The sequence below is a fragment of the Penicillium angulare genome, assembly GCF_028827245.1.
Source record: "Penicillium angulare strain IBT 27051 chromosome Unknown utg000004l_segment0_segment0, whole genome shotgun sequence".
Taxonomy (NCBI): Eukaryota; Fungi; Ascomycota; class Eurotiomycetes; order Eurotiales; family Aspergillaceae; genus Penicillium; species Penicillium angulare.
Window position 1 is genome coordinate 1,827,114 of NW_026623163.1, and position 15,284 is coordinate 1,842,397.

At 46.0% G+C, this 15,284-nt stretch overlaps 6 protein-coding genes across 6 annotated transcripts; 4 read left to right on the top strand and 2 right to left on the bottom strand.

The window, feature by feature from the left end:
• Nucleotides 1-381: 381 nt before the first annotated feature.
• N7478_004616 (aldo/keto reductase) lies at nucleotides 382-1,778 on the bottom strand (the record flags this gene model as incomplete). Its single annotated transcript, XM_056920830.1, has 8 exons — nucleotides 382-551; nucleotides 613-758; nucleotides 813-868; nucleotides 929-1,013; nucleotides 1,068-1,264; nucleotides 1,330-1,434; nucleotides 1,498-1,644; nucleotides 1,710-1,778. The coding sequence occupies 8 exons, from the start codon at nucleotides 1,776-1,778 to the stop codon at nucleotides 382-384; spliced, it is 975 nt and encodes a 324-aa protein (XP_056778867.1).
• Nucleotides 1,779-2,350: 572 nt separating this feature from the next.
• Nucleotides 2,351-6,614, top strand: N7478_004617 (uncharacterized protein; the record flags this gene model as incomplete). Its single annotated transcript, XM_056920831.1, has 9 exons — nucleotides 2,351-2,526; nucleotides 2,579-2,688; nucleotides 2,765-2,876; nucleotides 2,949-3,676; nucleotides 3,916-4,060; nucleotides 4,128-4,211; nucleotides 4,342-5,034; nucleotides 5,120-5,954; nucleotides 6,009-6,614. The coding sequence occupies 9 exons, from the start codon at nucleotides 2,351-2,353 to the stop codon at nucleotides 6,612-6,614; spliced, it is 3,489 nt and encodes a 1,162-aa protein (XP_056778868.1).
• Nucleotides 6,615-6,898: 284 nt separating this feature from the next.
• N7478_004618 (uncharacterized protein) lies at nucleotides 6,899-8,843 on the bottom strand (the record flags this gene model as incomplete). The annotated part of the gene is made up of 6 exons (XM_056920832.1): nucleotides 6,899-7,220; nucleotides 7,356-7,521; nucleotides 7,581-7,835; nucleotides 7,887-8,135; nucleotides 8,191-8,436; nucleotides 8,738-8,843. The coding sequence occupies 6 exons, from the start codon at nucleotides 8,841-8,843 to the stop codon at nucleotides 6,899-6,901; spliced, it is 1,344 nt and encodes a 447-aa protein (XP_056778869.1).
• A 620-nt stretch (nucleotides 8,844-9,463) lies between these two features.
• N7478_004619 (uncharacterized protein) lies at nucleotides 9,464-11,272 on the top strand (the record flags this gene model as incomplete). Its single annotated transcript, XM_056920833.1, has 2 exons — nucleotides 9,464-9,748; nucleotides 9,803-11,272. 2 exons carry the CDS (start codon nucleotides 9,464-9,466, stop codon nucleotides 11,270-11,272), a joined length of 1,755 nt encoding a protein of 584 aa, XP_056778870.1.
• A 110-nt stretch (nucleotides 11,273-11,382) lies between these two features.
• Nucleotides 11,383-12,993, top strand: N7478_004620 (transposase; the record flags this gene model as incomplete). Its single annotated transcript, XM_056920834.1, has 1 exon — nucleotides 11,383-12,993. The coding sequence occupies one exon, from the start codon at nucleotides 11,383-11,385 to the stop codon at nucleotides 12,991-12,993; it is 1,611 nt and encodes a 536-aa protein (XP_056778871.1).
• A 114-nt stretch (nucleotides 12,994-13,107) lies between these two features.
• On the top strand, nucleotides 13,108-14,681 carry N7478_004621 (uncharacterized protein; the record flags this gene model as incomplete). Its single annotated transcript, XM_056920835.1, has 3 exons — nucleotides 13,108-13,151; nucleotides 13,276-13,507; nucleotides 13,566-14,681. The coding sequence occupies 3 exons, from the start codon at nucleotides 13,108-13,110 to the stop codon at nucleotides 14,679-14,681; spliced, it is 1,392 nt and encodes a 463-aa protein (XP_056778872.1).
• Between the last annotated feature and the right edge of the window lie 603 nt (nucleotides 14,682-15,284).

Genomic DNA, 15,284 nt, shown 5'->3' on the forward strand with positions numbered 1-15,284 from the left:
ATTCCAAGTTGTTTTAGTGGATCCCAATATTCTTACTATGCCTATGCTTCTACCCATGTGCTATGTCTAGGGTCGATGCTCAATCGAGCCAGAGGAAAATAATTTTTGACTACATTATCAAACCAAAAGATTGAGTATATTGCTCGACGTGGAATATTCATTAAACAGAGAAAACGTACTACCCACAGTTGAAATAAATTCTCAATGAACGATTTGGCCGTTGTATTCGACTATCACCTCATGGCGTCATGCTACTGGAAAGACACGGAAATTTTAAACTATAAAGTGAAATGAAAAATACTAATGTATCTGTACTTCATTAAAGGAAGTAATTCGCCCTATATTCACGTGCCCTCTATCAATTTTGGAAACCATCCACCCTCACGCCTTCAGTCTCTTCTGCTCTGCGGCCCATGTCAATGCACTTTGCCGAGTGCTGGCCTCGCCGACTTCACCAAAAATATCAACGCCTAGTCTTGCGGGAAAGTTCATTCGATGGTGCTTTTCTAAAGACTGTATAGCATCGAAAGCATCGTCAGGCAGGACGAAGTCTAGTGAAGCCTTCACGTTAGATCATGCTCAAAGTCCATAGGATTAACCAGATGTACTTACCCTCAAAGTTACTGATAGTTCTTGAAGCCGTAACAGATTTGGGAAGAACTGCTGTCCCGCGCTGCACAGCCCAGCTGATCAAGACTTGCGCTGGTGTTTTACCCAGTTTATGGGCTGTGTCAATAACCAACGTATCATCAACCGCACTAGAGCGAACTATGAGTAAGCCACAATTTCAAATTTATTGGGCATCAACATACCGAGGAATATTGTAAATGTTATTTCCCAAAGGCGAATACCCGGTAATGACAATTTGCTTCATAGGAATGTTAGACTCAGGGGCATGACAGAGCCGAGGCAGCTTGAGAGAACGTACATTGTCTTTGCTCCACTGAAGCAAATCACGTTGCTGAAGGTAAGGATGTGCCTCAATTTGATTCACTGCTGGGCGAATCTTGGCGCTTTTGTAATGTTAGTTTCATGCATAGAGCTCGAATCTGAACAAAATTACATACGTCTTGAGCAGTTCTTCAATCTTTTCCCTTGTGAAATTGCTCACACCTATTGTGCGAATCTTGCCTTGCTCCACGAGGCGCTCCATAGCTTCCCAGGTATCCTTGATTGGCACATCAATAACATCAATAAGACCAGTCGCCGCGTCGATCGGTTGGGTGGTTTCGTTAGAGTGACGGAACGCTACCGGCCAGTGAATCTATCCAAATAAACATGGGTGAGGATCTCGGCCAAATAAAAGTTATCTCAAAATAATAAATTTACCAGATAGAGATCAAGATAGTCAGTCTGGAGATCATCGAGAGACTGATTCACAGCTTCTTCGACATAATCCGGGTTATGATGTGTGTTCCACAATTTGCTTGTCAACTATCCAAATATTTCTATTGTTAGTACTGCCTGAGCCTTTTTATTGGGCTGAGAACCACATACGAAGATATCCTCACGCGGCACTCCCGATACCTTGATTCCATCTCCGACTTGCTTTTCGTTGCCATAGACAGCAGCCGCATCGATGTGTCGGTAGCCTGATTCTAAAGCAGTTTTCACAGCGTCGCGAACTTCATAGTCCTTTGATTGCTAGTTGGGACAATGTAAGTCAGCGGCTGAGAATACTTTCATGCGTTTTTAAAACTTAGACATACCCAAGTTCCCAGGCCAATGGCGGGCATGCTATGGCCACTACTCAGTTTGAAGGACCGACCCGAAGCCATTGTTGCAGCTGAGTGTAATAGAGGGGATTGGTGTTTATAAAAATGAAGAAATTATAAGCAGAGCTTCGGATGCACTTCAAATTACAAACGAGAATTGTGAAATGTAGAATAAGTTCACCACCTTGGGTACAGAATTATAGATCTCGATTTCGCTCGCGGGGAAAGCAACCGAGGCTCGGATAAGTAGGGAGTAAATACAATAGAATCCGGATAAGCGGAAAGCGACAAATGCGAGAACGTAGTCTCAGGGCTCTTTCTCCGGCATTGGTTTGGATGTGATCCGGACATTTATCCGCCATAAGATTTCCCGGATAATGATATCGTGGAACCGACTCCCGGCCGGTCCGATACTTAGCTATACAGTACATGAACTACTTAGTTCTCTTCATGTGGCAAGTCTTATGAGTTCTTCATTGGTACTTTAAGACGGTATTGATGATTAAATCGAGCGTGCAAAGCTTCCTTTCTGAGAGGCAATAATCAGGTAAGATAGTTTACTCGCGGAGCCATCTTCAAATTGGAAGTTTTCAAAGCTTATACATTCTATCGATGGTAGTCAGAACAACAAGACAATGGCACCGATTAAACATATCGAATACTTTCGTGTACCTCCCCGGTGGCTGTTTGTCAAGGTCACAGATTTCGAGGGTAATTTTGGGTGGGGTGAAGCTTCGTTAGAGGGGCATACCGAAGCAGTTGAAGGCTGTCTCGATGCTTTTATCGAACGATTCGTCGGCTTGGATGCTAAGTACGATAATTTCGTCACGGTTTCCTAGAGACCTGCTCACACCGAATACTAGTGACATAGAACATATCTGGCAAAATGGATATCGCATGGGGTTCTATCGAGGTGGGCCAATCTTGATGAGTGCCTTGGCTGGCATCGATATTGCTTTATGGGACTTGAAAGGTGAGTAGTAAGGGAAAATAGAGGTCATAGTGGAGTAATACTGAGCTAACAATATCCTTTCTCATTTTATTTTCAGCTTCACGGTTTGGGGTACCTATATACGAACTATTGGGTGGCAAGCTCCGCGATCAGTTGAAGGTTTATGCTTGGATAGGCGGGGATCGACCAGGAGACGTGGAGGCACAGGCGTGAGTTTTGCTTCAAGCCCTTAGCCAATCTACTCAAAAATTCTTCGGCTCTGATGCAATTATTCTGTCTAGTCGCGGTCGCATATCACAGGGCTTCAAGGCCGTGAAAATGAACGCGACCGAAGATCTTGGCTGGTTGGACTCACCCTCGTCACTAAACGCCTCGGTGGAACGACTGAAGACTGTTAAGGCTTTGGGCCTTGATGCTGGTGTAGATTTCCATGGACGAGTGCACAAGGCGATGGCCATCCAGCTTGCACACAAACTAGCTCCACATGAGCCGCTGTTCATCGAGGAACCATTACTCTCCGAGCACCCAGAGTCTGTTGCCGCTTTATCGAAATTGGTCGCTGTGCCCATTGCCCTCGGCGAACGTTTGCACTCTCGCTGGGACGTCAAGCCATTCTTGGAGTCGGCATCTGTCAGCATTCTTCAGCCTGACATCAGTCATGTTGGGGGCATATCGGAACTGCGCCGTATTGCAGTCATGGCCGAAGCTTACGACGTGGCTTTGGCACCGCACTGCCCTCTGGGCCCCATCGCACTAGCTGCGAATATTCAGGTCGATGCGGTATCGGCTAACTTTGCCATTCAAGAAATGAGCTTGGGTATTCACTATAATGAAGGCTCGGCGGATATTGGAACTTACATCAAAAACCCCGAGGCCTGGACAGTACACGATGGAATGATAGATCTAATGCGGGGCCCCGGCCTTGGAGTAGAGATGGACGAAGAAAAAATCCGAGCAGCCGCCGTGGGTGCCAAAGCTTGGCGAAGTCCTTGCTTCCAAGGTCCTGGTGGTGAGTGGAGAGAGTGGTAACAGAAGGAATTCTACGTTCTGGTAGCGTGTGACGTGTTATTCTCAGTCCGCGCGCACGGATAATTTTCCGAAGAAAAATAAATTACAATTAATAAGTAGCCCACGGCATTGAAATTATATTTTCTATCTTGATATTAAATATCGTATTTCATATAGGTCCATATAAAACATAGACAAGAGACTTGACTGGCTCCTGTAGCTACACATAATCCGGGGTAGGGCCGCAAGCGAGCGGGTGCATATCCGAGGCGGGTAATATCCGAGAAATCCCAGTGAAAGAAGCAACTCGCACTGAGACCTGTCGCCTTGACTTGCAATATTTGCCTCCCCCACCTAAACAAATATTACCCGGCATTGACGAGCTGTGGGTCAACGCACAGTGGCCTCCTTCTCCGAGATTATCGTCAGTTACAATTGCACTATTTCTGTAGTGTTTCCGAAGCCAAGGCAAGAGTTCATGAGCTATGGAGACGCAAGAGGAACCACCGAGTAAACGCCGACGGGAGAAGCACCGAGTACGGGTGACCCGCGCCTGCGACAGCTGCAAGAAGTGAGCCATGCATTTCCTAGTGATGTGGGCTAAAGATGCGCTGCATTTCTGGTATTGCAGGGAAAGAGAGAAAGCTCTGCTCACATTTTACCTAGGAAAAAGTTACGCTGCACCGGGACGTTGCCCTGTTACGGTTGCAACCGCACTGGCAAGAAGTGTGAATATACTGCCGATTACAATCGAGGTAAGGTGCCTCTGGTTCGGTTCACAGAGCAGCCAGTGAATGGGAACAATGAGCAGCACGAACAATTGAATTCCGCGGTAGAAGCAGCTGGACTGGCTTCTTCACCTCGGCCACGGCTTGTGCAGAGCTCTGAGATGCTTGAGTCAAGCCAAACTGGTGATAATCCTCCTTCTCGTGCCTCTCTTGAGCCTCATCAAACAGATTCCGAGGGACATTACGTCGGTCCTTCCTCTGGAGTCTCGTTTCTGATTCGAGCACAAAGAAAATTACATAAATACTTGGCGCTTCCCATGAACACGCCGATATTCACATTTGGAGACTGCCCGTTACCTGAAGCTGAATCGGCGTTCATGCTACTACCTCCAAAAGATGAAGCTGACGCGCTCGTGGCGCGGTACTTCGATTTTGCGTTTCCTACGCATCGCTTTCTTCACCAACAGCAAGTCGAGGGTTGGGTCGATGAATTCTACAGGGCTGTGCTGGGATCAGAGGCTATCATTTCCGGCATGCAAGGAAAAAGGGCCGTGGTCTTAATGGTATTCGCTCAAGCTAAGCAATCACAATCAGAATTATACGGAGCATCGAATGACGCGTCTACGAAAAGGTCAGTCACTTAGTTCTAAATTAATTGTTTCTGATGACCCCCCAAATCCTTGTGAGTCTTCCAGAAGAGCTTATAGACGTTATAGTGCGGCTTATTTTGCGGCCTCTGAAAAGCAACTCTCTGCAGAGACCGGCCCTGTTCGTTTGACTAGTGTTCAAGCACGCCTAGCACAATGTTTCTATCTCCTGTCGCAATCTCGCATCAATCATTGTTGGAGTTTATTCGGGACAACAGCTCGGCTCGCTATGGCAATTGGTCTGCATCGCAACCGCAAGCGGGAATTCGGAACGAGCGTTGATCTTGTTGAGTTTGAGTGTCGAAAGCGCGTATTTTGGTGCGCATACAGTTTGGATAACTACCTTAGTGCGGCCTTAGGTCGCCCACGAATATTTCATGATCATGACATAGACCAGGATTATCCGGCTGTTATTGATGACCCACGCATTCTTCAACATCAAATTCTCCCCCCTGCATCGACTCGACAGAGTACAATGCTCGCTCCCTTATACCATGCCAAGCTCTCAGTTATCATTGGCCATATATTACATGATATGTACGGGGCTCAAAGGTCAACTTCTCAGACTGAAGCATTGGCCGCCGCTCGTCATGGAGCGAATCTGACCAACTGGCGTCAAGAGATCTCTAGATTCCTTGACTCTTCGAATGTGGACCTTTTGATATTGATATACCAACGGCAGTATACAGTGCTCAACTTAGCTTTCTATCATGCGCAGATTCTGCTCTACCGACCTTTCATGATAAAGCATCTTGGTTCTCTGGCGGACCCAGATAAATTACAAGATGACTCTCAAGGCGAGTCCATCAATCAATATATTAATATGTGTCTCACAGCTGCTACGGAAATCGCCGGAGTCATTCGTGATCTTTGTGAAAAACGCAGAATGTATAGCACGTTCTGGGTAAGAACCGAGCAGAATTCACGTGTCAAATCTAGAGGCTAATTATGCTTATAGTTTACTCATTATTACGGGTTCTCCGCTATCATGATCTTATATGTGCGTGTTATTCAGCTGGCTGCACAGAAAGATAACCCGGAGGAAGCCTCCAAATACTTACAGATAGGAGAGCAAGCTCAAAGGGATTTGACTAATTATGGCTCCCGATCGTCTTCTGTACAAAGATACGTGGTTGTTCTGGAAGAGCTTCGCCAAGAGGCTCGGGCAGCTATGAATCGGAATGAGCAACATCCACTGCAAAATAACATCAGCAATAACACGATTTCATACGATAATGCACCACAGGGTGTTTCTGGGGTGTTAGCCAATCGTCAAACAGATCAGCCGGACGGATTTGAATCGATGAATCGACAGTTAGATATCAATAAACTCGTCGTCGAGAATCACGGTGTCGAGCAACCTGAGGACTTGCAAGGTGCCAATTTGATGATACATCCTTCGCTCCACTCCAATCCTCCACAGTGGATAGATGGCGCAGTCGATAATAATTTTTCTTTGAATGGTCCTGAATTTGCAGACTGGGGACAACTCGATTCCTTAGCTGTCGCGGGGATGGGCGAATTGGATGTTGTTTTTTCTCACGGCTGGGAACTCAATGGCTAAGAGACGCATCAAGTCTCCAGATATCCATTGAACGGGCTTCAAGATGAGAATCTACACGTACAAGCAAGTTTACTGGTCTTGCGGGTTACGCGGGCACAATTCGAACGACCATTATCTTACACGGTATTTTCTGTCCAATTCCGGAGGATGCCATGAAATCGACTTGTTCGAGCTCCAGTTTTTGAATTTTTATCTACATATCCACATCGACAAATTTAATTTCAACGATGTGGTGCTGCTAAGAACACAAATCTTGCTAGCAAAGCCATAAAACGACCCCAATGTCAAAGACCCAGCAAGCCTTCCAAAAGGCACACCAGACCCATTGCCCCAGGATCGGGAACCTTGAACCACTCTGCCTCGGGTACATAGACAGCGCGTCCAAGAGATGCAGACATCCCCTTTGTGTTGACACGCCCCTTACGGGCCGCATCGATGGCTAGAGCTACCGATCTACCGTTTTGCAGAGATGATATGAACGGTTCCAAAGCGTCCATCATAGTGCGGTCACCTACACGGGCTGGTGTGGCTTGGCGCACAGCATTAAGGGCATTGACAGAAGCTTCAATCCATTCTGCACGCTCGACAATATGCTCTTCTGGCAACCTGTTACAGAAGAGAAGCAGCGGGCGCATTCAAGAAGATTGCGAAAAGCGTGCCCGAGGTACCGTCCATATTGTTCTCTACGACGATCCCCAGGGTCTCTAGATACCCCACAACATCGCCCTTTTGCTGGTATACTGATCATTGTTGACTATTTCTTGGAGAATTGCACGAGCGGTTCTTGCAAGGGTAGAGCCACAATCACTATCTCCCATTGCCGAGTCGAGTCGATCGATTTCCGTTTTGGCTGTAATTAGACCGTCACAAGCACGCTTAAGGGATGCTGTCAAGTCTTTCTCATTCACTATCAAATTTGAATTGTCAGATTGTTGATAACGATCGTGGCTTTTGGGACTCCTGTACCTTTCAGTTGAGATGTTAACCTGGTTGACATTTCTGCTTTGCTGGTATCAAGATTCACCTGCAATCGATTCTGTGTTTGAAAATGATCTTCTGGAAGCCTCAGCATGACTTTCCAACCTGGAGCTGAGGCGGGAGCATCTAAGGCTTTGAGTATCTGAGAGCTAGCCTTTAAAAGCGTGATGCTGAACGCCTTTCCATCCAGACTAGTCATGAAGCTGCCAGAGAAAATCCCCACAGGCTTGTAGTCTCGAAGCTCTGGTTATGTCAGATATTATGGAAAGTATATAGGACATGAGACTTGCTTACCAAGTTGTTGAACCACGATTTTTGTGATGGCTGAAAACTCGATGTTCGATGCTCCTCCCAGATTCTTCACCATCAGGCATATGTCCTCATCATTGGAGATTGATACGTAGGCCCGGTCTGAGTCGCTGGCATCCAAGAGTTTGTCGAGCATCTGGTTTACTAGTTCCCAAGTGGCTGGCTGTGGCTTGATCACATGGCATCCTGGCTCATTATGGATACCCATGCCGACTTCAACCTGATCCACATTCTCTGACAAGCCAGCTATTGACTTCCTCGCGATGTGAGCAATCATCCAAAGCAGCACCAATAGTGGCCAGGTTGTTGACCACATCTTCGCCAGCTTGGTACAGCTCCTTAAGATTCATCTTCCCTTGCTTGGCAAGAGCTCCAAGGACCTTCCCAACAAGTACTGTACCTGCAAGACCCCGTCTTCCAACCTTGCCACTCTTGCGTCGGCCGACTGCCACATCATCACCGACGACCAGTACGGCAGTGTCAAAGCCAGCAAGCCGGGCCTTTTCAGCAGCTAGATGGACGTGCAACACATCACCTGTATAGGTCATGATTACTAGCAGGATGCCAGCGGAGGCACCCACGCGAGAAATCGTACTTTGTATCTAGTGCACACTCGGAGATGCGAGAATTGATCCGGAAACAGCGGCACTTAGCAGGCCGTCGCCAACAAGACCTACAAAGGAGGGCTCATGACCAGCTCCACCACCGGAGATTATTGTGTCAGATTTACTCCATCGTGGAGTGGATTGATGATAGCTTTCAATAATCAGTATGGTTGCTATGTATTGAGATGAATGGGTAAGGAGAACTCCCATTCGTCTTTCTCTCGAACCTACCTTTGACTTCTTCATCATAAGGCAACAATGGGCTTGATAGAGCCAATCCATGCAAAGCATCTTGGACAAGGGTCGTCCCGTCATTAATGAAATGCTTCGTAGCCATGCTGATATCTTAGTGTGTCTTAGGGCCGTCACAGAGTGTAAAGACAAGGTGCTTGCATCCCTTTGTTCGGAGACGGAGTATATTATAGAACTTCAAGGTCCAGCGGGATTTTCCTATCTCGGCTCACTTGTCTTGGGTATGCCGAAACCTCACCATTCGCCCCGAAACTCCTCATTTCGTAACATAGATCCCCTCTCGGGCGTGTTCTGGACGGTTGTCTTGTTATTGGGATGTCTCTTTTCCGGCTAGACTTTCTAGCCTGGTTTTCGGCCATGTCCTTTTCCTTTCACGTATCCGATTCCCAAACATATGGTAATATTCCCTCACAGTCACGGGACAAACGATATTCTGGGGTACGGATATATGGGTGACCCGGGTGTGAAGACGCATGTGGGCCCGGAAAAGCTGATGCGGGTCAATTTTGCCTTATCCGATTGGCTTCTCCTCATCCCATCGCGTTTGAGGTTTGAACTATGGACACTCGGGGGAAACTCCGCCAACCTATTGGGATTGAGACACCGGGAGACCTCAACTAGTTCCTTACTTAAACATCTTGAAGTCTCAACCAGACTTGCCGCCTTGCACCCCATCATGAAAACTGTGGAGTTTAATAATACGTCATGTTACTCACACGTACCGTTAAGCCGGCGCTCCTGAACGAAGGCAGCAAAGGAGCTGAAATCATTCACAATCTTCCTCCAAGCCCACCCGTGGAAGAGCTACGAACACCATATATAATTGACGATGTTTTGAAAAGCCTAGTACGAGACACGCCTCATGAGCCTCTTGTAGGGTACCCCGAAAGTCCACATGGAGTCACCGATTATGTGTATTATACTCCAAGTGATCTGGACAGATTCGCAAATGGTGCTGTCAAGGAGTACAAACGAGCCGGACTTGAAGAGGTAAATATAATACTCGCCTATCGGAAATATGAAGATCACTAACTCCCATTATAGTTTTCGCACCCAACTGAGAACCGCGTAGTCTCCATCCTTGGCCCATCGAATCTCGATTACATCGTGTCTCTCTTTGCATTATCCCGAATGGGGTATTCAGTTCTGTTACTTTCAACACGTCTTAATACCACTGCATATGCCAATCTTCTCGCCCTTACCAAATGCTCGGATATTGCATACGCCCCATCTAGTAAGAAGACGGTTGATGGGTTGGTGGAGCATACCCCCGCCGCAACATTTGCTATCCCAGAATTTGCACGATACTCAAACGAATCCTCTGGATCATCCCTTGAAACACATAGCACGCCACAGACTAGCCAGAAATGCGCTTTCATCATCCATTCATCCGGCTCCACTGGCCTTCCTAAGCCCATTTTTCAGACTCATGGCGCTTGCATCTCCAATTATAGCACTAGTAAGGGCTACCGAGCTCTAGTCACACTGCCACTCTTTCATAACCATGGTCTTTCTACCTTTTTCCGTTCATTATTCAAACGAAAGGGCATCTCCATCTACAACGCTAATCTCCCGCTGACTGGGAAAAATGTGTTGGAGACAATGATGGTCACAGCCCCAGAGAGCTTTCACGGCGTGCCGTACGTCTTGAAACTCCTTAGTGAGACAGATGGTGGCATTGCTGAGTTAGCAAAATGCGAACAGGTCCTTTTCGGAGGCAGTAGCTGTCCTGATGCTCTTGGTGATCTACTAGTGAATTCGGGCGTCCGGCTGATCAGCCATTATGGAGCTACTGAGCTAGGACAACTGGCGACTTCAGCTAGGCCTCGGGAGGATAAAGCCTGGAACTATGTCAGACCATTTGAAAACGTGAAGCCTTTCCTCCAATGGAAGCTCCTTGAAGATGGTTCCTACGAATGTATTGTTCTTGATGGGCTGAAATCTAAAGTCGCCTCCAACTCTGACGCTCCTCCAAACTCTTTTCACACCCGCGACACTTTTCTCAAGCATCCCTCCATTCCCGATGCTTGGAAATACCTGGGCCGTATTGATGATCGAGTTACTCTGGTCAATGGAGAGAAGGTCCTTCCCGTGCCGATTGAACATCGTATTCGCCAGAGCGTATTTGTGCAAGATAACCTCGTATTTGGCGTTTCGAAACCGCTCCCTGGATTGCTTGTGGTACCTAGTACAGACTGCGAGGGACTTTCTGATGATGATATTTTGGATCGAATTTGGCCCGATATCCAGGCTGCCAACCAAAATTCTGAATCTTTCAGTCAGATCTCGCGCGACATGGTCATTATTCTGGATCAATCTTGCTCTTACCCGATGACTGATAAGGGGACCATGATTCGCAACAAGTGCTATATGGAATTCAACGATCTGATTGAGGCTACATACCAACGTCTGGAAAATGGCGATGTTATTAAGGGAGAGCGCCGGGCTTTAGAGCTGCCAGAGCTGACAAGTTTCGTACTAACCGGCCCCACAATTTTTCTTTCACAAAAATAATGAACCCTCGCTTACGAGGGTCCGCCACCCATATGGAACAGATCACCCATATGGAACATTTTTTCTAAATCTTACCACAACCACTATTATCATCTACCACACCACCAACAATGCCTAAAACCAATAAAGATATAGAGAACCAGATTCAGCTGGCAATAGAGTCTCTCTCTGAGCAATCTAAGCCTAATATTAGGAAGACTGCGCGAGAATTCGCGGTTCCTGAAGGCCGTCTTCGTCGGCGCTGGCAAGGTGGAAAATCGCTTTTCCAACGACAACCTAATGGCCGGAAGCTTAGTATTGCACAGGAGAAGGCTTTATGTGAATATATTGATTATTTTGATGCGGTCGGAGCATCAATAAATCGCCGTCAAATTGCTATTGCTGCCGATTCAATTCTGGAAGAAGATCATACCGACACCACCACAGATCCCCCACAAATTGGCGACCATTGGCTAAAGCGTTTTCTTAAACGGTATCCTGAGTACTATATACGACGTCGGCGAGCTCTTGATGTTGAAAGAGCTACTGCACTGGATAAATCCGTTATAGAGAGATGGTTTCAAGACTATCAACGTATAGTGGCTAAATATGGCATCTGTCAACAAGATATCTACAATTTTGACGAAACTGGCTTCCAAATTGGCGTCGGTCGCGATCAATTTATTATCACAAGACATCCAAAAAAGAAGCTATTTAATGGCTCAGTTACCAATCGCGAGTCTGTCACTGTTTTAGAGGCTGTTTCGGCTGATGGCTTTACATGCCCACCGCTGATTATTCTAAGCGCTAAACAAGCATTACTACGTTGGTTTGATAAAATTGAAGACGACGAGCATCTTGCTATAACTGATACTGGCTATATCAATGATACATTAGCATATCAATGGATTCAGCTGTTTCATAAATGGACAATTTCTCGTACCATTGGGAAAAAGAGGCTAGTTTTATGCGATCGTTTTGGATCACATTTAACGCGTCAATTTGTTGAATTTTGTGAGAAGAATGATATCATTCTATTCTTCTTACTCTCACATACTAGCCATATACTACAACCTCTCGATGTTGGAGTGTTTAGTGTATATAAACACTGGCATAGTGAGGCAGTTGAGGCGGCTACAATGACTGGATGCCGTAAATTTTCAAAGGATGAATTCCTACATTCAATCAGTGAAATCAGACGCAAAACCTTCCGGCCACATACAATCAAGCTTGGGTTTAGATTAACTGGCCTTTGGCCAATTAATTCTAAGCTTATTACCGATGAATTGGATTCGTACGATCCATATTATGATAATATATCCCGGGAAGATACACCATCAGTTAACTCACAAAATACTGAGTTTAGCACCCCAAAAACCGCTGAGAGAGTTCGAAGAATTAGCGATCGTATTAATCAATATGATCCTACTACTCAACGTTTTAAAGAAGGGCTAGCAAAGCTTGTAAAGGGTGCTGAGACTCAGGCAATGTTGGCTGTCCAACTGCAACGGGAATTCGATTCTACACAAGCTATTATGGGAGCACGTCACGCTAGATATGATGCTTCTCGCCGTTATACGCAAATCACTGGTATTATCAATTCAAGCCAGATCAAAGAAATGAAGCTAAAAGAATATAAATTGACTGAAAAAGCCGATCAAGAAAAGACGAAGCGGAAGTGGAAGAAGATATTGGTTGAAATTAGGAAGCATGGAAGAGCCAAAAAACGCCGGGGAAATTAACTTGATTTTGTATTCTAATATTAAAATGGCTGATTGATTTGTTTATTATTTTTAGTTAATTAATTAACTATATGGTGGTGTGGTAAATAGTAGTTGTAGTACGATTTAGCAAAAATGTTCCATATGGGTGATCTGTTCCATATGGGTGGCGGACCCTCGTAAGCGAGGGTTCATTATTTTTGTGAAAGAAAAATTGTGGGGCCGGTTAGGTGTATTTCAGAACGATTTGGGCTTTTCAGACATATCAGTCGACACCGATCTTTTTGAAGCCGGTATTGATAGTTTGCAGGCAATCAAGGCTCGTGGAATTCTCCATTCACAAATTGACATAGGGGCTGCCGCTCTTGCGCATAATGTTGTTTTTGATTGCGGGACTATTACAAAGCTAGTCGCACATTTACATGGACTGCGCACGGGAGAAGCAAGCAAACCAGAGAATGAGTTGGAAGCGATGTCCCAAATGATCTGCAAATACTCGACGTTCGTCAATCGCCCAGCTAGTAACCAAGTTGTGGTAATTATCTCAGGCTCGTCAAAACATTAAGCCATAAATCTAACTACTTTTCATCTAGATTTTGACGGGCACTACTGGTTCATTGGGTGTATACATCTTGTCTCGACTGTTGGAGCTATCCTCGATAAAGAAGGTCGTCTGCCTTGTGCGCGCAGCTTGCGAGCGCAGTGCTCTGGATCGAGTTCTGTCGAGTTTATCCTCGAGGTCTTTACCTATTGTCAACGCCTACAAGATAGCTGCATTCCCTTCGAACCTTGGTAGTGAAGATCTAGGTCTTCCATCGACTGCAATTGACGAACTTCGTGGCTCGTTGACACATGTGATCCACGCAGCCTGGGCTGTAAACTTTACTCTTGGCGTGTGCAGCTATGAGAAACAGCATATTAAAGGTGTTCAGAACCTTATAAATCTGTGTCTTTCCAGCAAGAGCTCTACTCCCGCCGAGTTTTACTTCTGTTCTTCCATATCTGCCGCGGCCGGCACTCCTCTTCCGGCTTATGTCGCCGAAGGTCCTATACCGGAGCTCGCCCATGCTCAGAATATGGGATATGCTCAATCCAAGCTTGTAGCGGAGAATATCATTCACGCAGCTGCTCGGAATACTGGAATGGTTGCAAAAGTTTTGAGAGTGGGCCAGATTGTCGGAGACACTGTCGCTGGGCGTTGGAACCCAACGGAAGCGATTCCCCTCATGCTACAAACCGCCAAGACGCTGGGAGCACTGCCAGCTCTTGATGAGACACCGTCATGGCTTCCAGTCGACGTGGTAGCGAATGCCGTCTTAGAGCTCAGTGGTGTCATTCCAAATACCAAGGCCAAGTGCTTTGCTCATGACCCTGATGTAGTCTACCATGTTCAGAATTCTAGAAATTTTCGATGGACAGAAGACCTTCTGCCTGCTTTGCAAAATTCTGGATTGAAATTTGAGATTCTTCCCAAGAGAGCGTGGGTCCAGCGACTACGAGAATCTGAGCAGGACCCTCAGAAAAACCCAACAATAAAGTTGCTTGACTTTTTTGCGGAGAAGTATGATAACGATGCCCCTGGTCGTTCCGGGCTGTCATTCGCTATGGAGAAGACGGAGTTGTGTAGCCCCTCACTCAATGGTGGTGTTGACTTGATTGATAGTGGCTTGGTCAAGAAATTTGTTAAAGCATGGGCGCCACAGTGGTGATTTATTCTTATTTATTTGCTATTAGAACATATGTACAATTTTCTTTCTATCCTACTACAATTACAATACGATCGACTATGGCCTCTGTTATATAGCCTCGAACCAATGAAACTTTTACTGTATATTCATTCTAATTTTGCGACAGTCACGGTGTCACGGTCCGGTCAGACACTGCAGTCAATAATTAACTTGAATTAGAAAATGTTATACCATTGAGTATCAAAGTGGCAATATTGAATGATCTAACAAGTAAAATAACATAGGTATGTATGTCTCTGTATATGATGTGATCCGTCGCTCTAATAATCACCACAACCCAAATATCCGCAAGAAACCTCGGGACAGCTTAGAGGCACAAAGCGGCAGCTCTGTGCGCTAATTTCGATATTTTATTGTGTGACTGCTTGAACTAAAACTGGGCTAGTGGCGGAATGTTCTAGTTGAATACGCCACCTGACTAGGAAGCGGCCAAGGGGCCGGCAAGGATTTTGGCCAAGAAATTGTCTATACTATAAAGGGCTTGCTAGTTCGAACGTGTAGTCTGATTGCGACACTACCGGAGCCGTGTGCTGAGGGGAAGGAACTAGTTCTTATCTTTCCATC